Source organism: Penaeus chinensis, chromosome 40, assembly GCF_019202785.1.
Source record: "Penaeus chinensis breed Huanghai No. 1 chromosome 40, ASM1920278v2, whole genome shotgun sequence".
Classification (NCBI taxonomy): domain Eukaryota; kingdom Metazoa; phylum Arthropoda; class Malacostraca; order Decapoda; family Penaeidae; genus Penaeus; species Penaeus chinensis.
Window position 1 is genome coordinate 12,068,252 of NC_061858.1, and position 7,075 is coordinate 12,075,326.

At 35.1% G+C, this 7,075-nt stretch overlaps 1 protein-coding gene across 2 annotated transcripts in view; it reads right to left on the reverse strand.

Moving 5' to 3' along the window:
• LOC125047053 (transcription initiation factor TFIID subunit 11-like) overlaps positions 1-3,973 on the reverse strand; it is an 11,307-nt gene extending 7,334 nt beyond the window's left edge. Inside the window, exons 1-3 of one of the 2 annotated variants that reach the window (XM_047645100.1) lie at positions 3,901-3,973; positions 2,387-2,621; positions 584-749 (exon numbers count right to left, since the gene is read on the reverse strand). In XM_047645100.1, coding sequence (XP_047501056.1) covers positions 584-749; positions 2,387-2,591 — 371 coding nt within the window. In that variant the 5' untranslated portion in view covers positions 2,592-2,621; positions 3,901-3,973. Of the gene's footprint in view, positions 1-583; positions 750-2,386; positions 2,622-2,937; positions 3,857-3,900 lie in introns of those variants that run through there. The other variant, XM_047645101.1, reaches the window with a different exon arrangement.
• Between the last annotated feature and the right edge of the window lie 3,102 nt (positions 3,974-7,075).

Consider the following 7,075-nt stretch of genomic DNA (forward strand, 5'->3'; position numbering starts at 1 on the left):
ATTAACATTAAATATAGTTCCAGTTTTACAGCATGAACAAAACAATGAGAGAGGCTGTAATATATACTCACTATGAAATAAAACCTGTTTGGAAATTGAACAGCTTGTTGAAGGGCCTTACTAGCATGTTATTATCCAGTGTGTTAATAAACAGGACAAATTTTAGATATTTAAGTTATGTAATCAAAGGTATTAAAATGTGGGCTTTATCCCTTTCAGTTTGTTAAATAACATAGCTATCAATCATGTAAACAGTTTCCATTAAGGCTCCATATTTTACCATAATTATAAGGTACTAGTTAGAAACTGATTGAAAGAGGAAAAATATATAATAAAATGTAGATAAAATGAGATAAAACAAACAATACAAAACAAAGAAAAAAGAGTAAAATATAAAGAAGCATTTGATATAACACCAGAAGATGCAATTTGAAAAATAAACACATTTTAGGTTTAGTGAAACAATATTACTCTTCAAGTAAATGAGGTAAGGAGATGTAGAAAACAAAAAAACAAAAAAACAATTACAGAGGTAGATAGAAAGAGGGAAATAACAATATTTATGAATGGCAGATATACTTACTGCATACGTTCTCTCTCTTCCTCTTCTTGTTCTTTTCTGGTTTTACCTTCTTTCTTCCTTTCCAATCTATTATTACTGGGTTGTGGAGTCGCTGGCTTTGGGAGAAGAATATCAGCACTCTCCCCAACGTCAACATCTGTGTCTCGTCCCGGTGTCCATTCTCGTACTAAATACATGGACAATTATTTAGATGTGCATGTATAGGCATATACATTTGTTATGATGTAGCACAGAATAACGTATTCCTTAAAATTGTTGAAAAAATTACTAAGTTGTACATTTTAAAATAAAATGGTAACACAAAATTAAGAATATTCAAGGATGTCTTTCCTACATAAAGTTATAACAATACCCTTTCTCATATACATAACTATACTATTTTTGCTATCAACCTAGCCACTGGGTGGGCAAGCCAGCCCAAGTCAGTGCTGGTCCCAAGCCCAGGTAAACAGAGAGGGCTGGCATCAGGAAAGGCATCCGGCCATAAAATAATATTTGCTAGAACCTGACTATAGTGACTCCATATAAGAATGGGACAAAGCTACAGCAAAAGAAGACTATTTCTGCTATCAAATTTATGTAGTATAATTCTCTGCACTACATTCTAATTCTTCCTTGAAGTTCCCTCTTTTCTACTTTGACTGAAAAAGATATGTATGTCTATTTTATTCTGGTTCCTTCTTTCAAAAAATTTCAACATTTCCACTGCATATACTAAAATCAGAACCATCGGGCATTTTCTTTACAACATTTATTTTCTAGGTTAACTGAATGACTACAGATTTATGTACTGTTCCTGTAGTTTTTTGTGAAGTTTGTTACATATAGATAGATTCACATATTCTCATCCAGCAAGGAGTCTATTAGTAAGCCCCAGTGACTGCTCCTCATTTCCCCATTCCTTGAAATTGCAGGAAAATGTGTTTTCTTTCAAATACTATTGATATTGATACTGTAATTATTCTTAACCCAAAACCAACATGCCATGCCCACTGTGAGTTTACTTTATTAAACGTTTTTACACACAGATGGCTCCACTTGTACTAAGTCACCAGAGAGCTAATTATGAGTACTGCTCCCCTATTTACCCTTTTTCTTGAATTTTAAAAATATTTTATTAACTTATATTGGTGTTATTAATGTTAATAACATTATAGTAATTATAATATATGTAATAAAAATAACACCATTAATATTGATAGCATTAGTTAAAAAAAAAAAAAAATGGATTAAATCCCGCAAATTTAACCCATTCGCGACGGGCATGTCACGTGTCCGTGCCATGCCCACTGTGAGTTTACTTGTATAACTGTTTTAACACAAAGATGGCTACACTTGTACTAAATCTCCAATGAGCCAATTATGTGTACTGCCTGTCTCGCCCGTTTACCCATTTCTTTAATTTACGAAAATATTTTACATTATCTTATTTTGTTATTACTAATGTTTATAACATTAAAGTAATCATAATGTTTATAGTAAAAATAACACCATTGATATTCATAGCACTAGTAAAAAATGCATTTTCCCGCCAATTCAAGGAAAGGTGAAATCAGGTAAGGCAGAGCCATCTATGTGTAGAGACATTTCACAAAAAATATAAAAAATTAGCATAGCATTTTCCCCATCTTTTATTCATTTTCCCCGGTGGCAATAGGTTAAGGAAAGGTGAAATCAGGTAAGATCACAAGGCCTACTATTTGATTCACACTCTCTGTATTAGATATTACAATTTCTTGTCTATGTAAAGAACTGTAAGATCATTCTACTCTTTGTCCCAAAATATATTGGTATGTTAATTACCTGCTTGCTCTGGAGTTGCAAGAAGTTGTGCAAGAGGATCACTGCCAAGAGGAGTGGACTGAGAATCACTCACATCTCGGGAATCTGTGTTATCAGCATCAGAGAAGTCAGAACAATGACTTTCAGACATACTAAGAGACCGATTCCTTGCATCTCCGGTAGCACTATCTGCATCTGAAAATTCTTCTGTGTCTGTCACATCCATTGTTGCAGCTGAAATATCCTCTTTCAGAAGCTAGAAAAATTAAATTAGTAATTAGGAAGACAATACAAGATTTGTGTTGTGAAAGCTAGCAATGTTAATCAATTAAACCCTAAAACATTAAAAGAAAGAATAAACAAAAATAGAAAATGATTTTATATACTAATTTGGGTCTCTAACAGATATGATAGAATTGCTTACTTGAATATAACGAAATCATAATTTATTTTGATTGTATTAATTACTGGCATCCTACATATTTAAAATAAATGTCAGGAGTAATAACAAGAAATTATATTCTTCTACAAAAAATATGTTGGGTAACTCTTTAGAGTACAGATGCACTCACCAGAGGCTAAGCCCCCAACTCCAAGTCACAAAATTTATTCATCAATCTAAGTTGCTGTGACTGGAGATGTGCTACGGGAACTGCCTAAAGGGAGGGTTGATGGGGGGGCGCTGCCTCCTATCTCTCTAGGTAACATATCAATAACAATAACAATAAATAACATTAAATTATTTGCATCATTTTCAAAACTTTTTTTTGTATTCTTCAATTTTCTTTAACATCCTATGTCCCCAGTCACAGTAAGCAGGAATAGGGTCCTGACCATGGAAACAGTGTCCTCCCTGGAGCCAGTGCTCTTACAGGCATGGCTCACAGATGATACATTCCACCCTTGTTTATAGGTGGAAATAATGCAAGAACCCCCTCCTAAATGCCCTCTGAGTCTAATCTTCCTCCAAGAACTTTGCACCCTCATGGTGAGACATTCCCATTACCTGCTACTTGACAACAATATCTCATTACGAGTCATTCCCATCACCCGGCCCTCAGCCAATTGTTTTTGTGCAAAGGTCAGGTCAGTTGGATCCTTAGTACATTTAATGTGGTTTTAGTTGATGCTATGCAAGAATAGCAATGACACTAGACCTTATATGTGGGTATGGTAACAGGTTGCCTTGGGAAATTGTGTTTTTTTCAATGTTAACTCGACTCCTACCAGAAATGCAATACCCCAAACACATCTGACGAGGCAGATAAAGCCTAGATCCGAGTGATGGGATTATGATATCTGACTTAAATTACAAAATACAATAACTATAACTACACATATCTTTTAAGAAGAAATGTGCAATAAATACACAATCCTTAGTAAGAACAGAAAAGCAACTCATTCCCTAGAATTTTACAATGTCGTTCTGCTCAAAACTGTGATAAATATTTCCAAGTAATATACACAGGCTTATCGCCGGCATCATAAGGAAATTTCAGACAAAATTAAATAGATTTTTGAAGCTGGAGTTATACCCTCTGGAAATGTTTGCAAGACTACTCTCCGAGGCTTCAACAAACAACCGATTTGTTTACGCCGAGTGACAGGGTTCGAGGGAGAGGAACTATAAATGTTTATCATATGGTTGAAATACTTTAGACATATATCATTATATTGTTGACATATTATAGACATATATAATTATTTTTTGACATTGTAGACATATTATTGGCTTATTAGAGACGATCTATGAATACTTAGCATATGTGAATTGAATGACTCTACATATCTAAGTAACTCGTCATTATTATTCAATTTCTTTTGTATCTTGTTTGAATATATATATATATATTTCTCAGAATGAACTATTACTGGTTTACTGATTCTACAATAAAAAAGACACCACACACACACACACACACACATAAACACACGCATGCACGCACAAACACACGCACACACACACACACACACACACACACACACACACACACACACACACACACACACATTCACACACACACACACACACACACACACACACACACACACACACACACACACACGCGCGCACGCACGCACGCACGCACGCACGCACGCACGCGCGCACTCAACACACACACACACACACACACACACACACACACACACACACACACACACACTCACACACACATACACACACGTACGTGTATGTGTGTATGTATATAGTATGTATGTATGAATGAATAATATATATATAATATATATACATATATATATACATACACACACACAAACATATATACATATATATATATATCTCGTTTATATTTGTCTATTTAAAGACAAATATATATGCATATAAGTATGCATATATACATACGTATATGTACATATATGTATATAGGTGTGTGTGTGTGTGTTCGGGCGTGCGTGTGTGTATGCATGTGTGCGTATTTATGTGTGTAATTAATGGAACAACAGTACATTGGCATCATCTTTCTATGTAGCAACTAATAATTTTTCATCTTCAAGTCAACAGTAAAACTGTAGGGTCTTTTTTCACGAGTTGAGTCCTTTTACATTTTATATAAGATATTCACGGGCATTGATGATGGTAATTAGAGATGACGTTAGTAATGATATTCTGAGATATCCTCACTGTTACAGTGAGGGTGCTTACTATGCTTTCCATTAAAGCAATTCCAGTTCACAAAGGAAAACGGGAGATCAAAATGGACAAACTACACTTCTATAAAATGATGTATGTGGCACTGCAATCTCAGTGCAAAGTAATTCTTTTCCGATGTGGATTATTTATTGTTCTGCACTGGAAGTACATTAGCGCAACGTTGCACACTTCCAAAATATATTTTTCGTAATTCATCTTGATATCTTACTTGGTTATTTTCAGTGTTAAACAGGAATCAATGTAAAAATTAAACCCCATCACAAATCAATTTACGCTATTTTTTTTATTAATTGCATCAATGACATTCATTCTAACCAACATGCATATATACTGATGGTGATACAGTAATAATCGCATCTCCTGCGCTTCCATGCTGTTGTTTTGTCTTGTGAATATTAACTTTCTAGAGGTTGGAGAGAGCGAGTTCTTTCCATGGGAAGAGCATTTGTTAGACGTGTCCGTTTCCAATCTTTCGAGAAAATATCCGTCTATAAAGACTTTTTGTGAATAAATGCTGTTCATTCATCTAAATATTTAGATTAACTTTTTCATATAAAGATCTATAATCTTATTCATAACCATATTTACTTTTAATGTAAAACAACGGAAGGTATGTGTCAATATGAAGTCAAGTGGAATTTATTCAAACACAGCATTTACCGAGTGAAAAGTATCAAAGTAGTATGTCCGTGTTTTTTCTCCGCAATATCTATATAAAATAATAAATGTATAATAGCGTATGAATTCTTTCTCCGCAATATCTTTATAAATAATAACTATAATAACATATGAATTCTTACTACTTCTAATCTTAACTTTCGGCAAACGACCTAATAGGCATTAATTAGAAATATAATCCCTAACGGACATTTTTTTTAGTTGAATATGATATGCACAGGCGCATTACAGACAATGGGCGGAACATTAACAATGACGTCACGCTTTGACAGCAAAACTTTAACAGCTCGCTGGACTATTAAACTTTTTCGTTAACGTTAACAGTTGGATTGGCGTTGCCGAAGAGGCTCTATGTATGTATGTGTGTATGTATCATCATCATCAAGGTGCTAATGCCGACAGGGGCGCATGGCCTCATCCACCCTTCGCTTCCAGCCACGAGGGTCTCTCATGGCGAGTTTCCAGGGAGGCCCTCAGCCCATCTGTAACTCCTAAGACAACCTGATGGGAAATGACATAAGTGCCCATGTAGCATGAGTTGGCGATCCTGGATTATGCGATTAACAGGTCCCATGCCAATCTCACGGTGTAGCCGTCAGTTGGACTTTCTAGAGGTTGGAGAGAGCGAGTTCTTTCCATGGGAAGAGCATTTGTTAGACGTGTCCGTTTCCAATCTTTCGAGAAAATATCCGTCTATAAAGACTTTTTGTGAATAAATGCTGTTCATTCATCTAAATATTTAGATTAACTTTTTCATATAAAGATCTATAATCTTATTCATAACCATATTTACTTTTAATGTAAAACAACGGAAGGTATGTGTCAATATGAAGTCAAGTGGAATTTATTCAAACTCAGCATTTACCGAGTGAAAAGTATCAAAGTAGTATGTCCGTGTTTTTTCTCCGCAATATCTATATAAAATAATAAATGTATAATAGCGTATGAATTCTTTCTCCGCAATATCTTTATAAATAATAACTATAATAACATATGAATTCTTACTACTTCTAATCTTAACTTTCGGCAAACGACCTAATAGGCATTAATTAGAAATATAATCCCTAACGGACATTTTTTTTAGTTGAATATGATATGCACAGGCGCATTACAGACAATGGGCGGAACATTAACAATGACGTCACGCTTTGACAGCAAAACTTTAACAGCTCGCTGGACTATTAAACTTTTTCGTTAACGTTAACAGTTGGATTGGCGTTGCCGAAGAGGCTCTATGTATGTATGTGTGTATGTATCATCATCATCAAGGTGCTAATGCCGACAGGGGCGCATGGCCTCATCCACCCTTCGCTTCCAGCCACGAGGGTCTCTCATGGCGAGTTTCCAGGGAGGCCCTC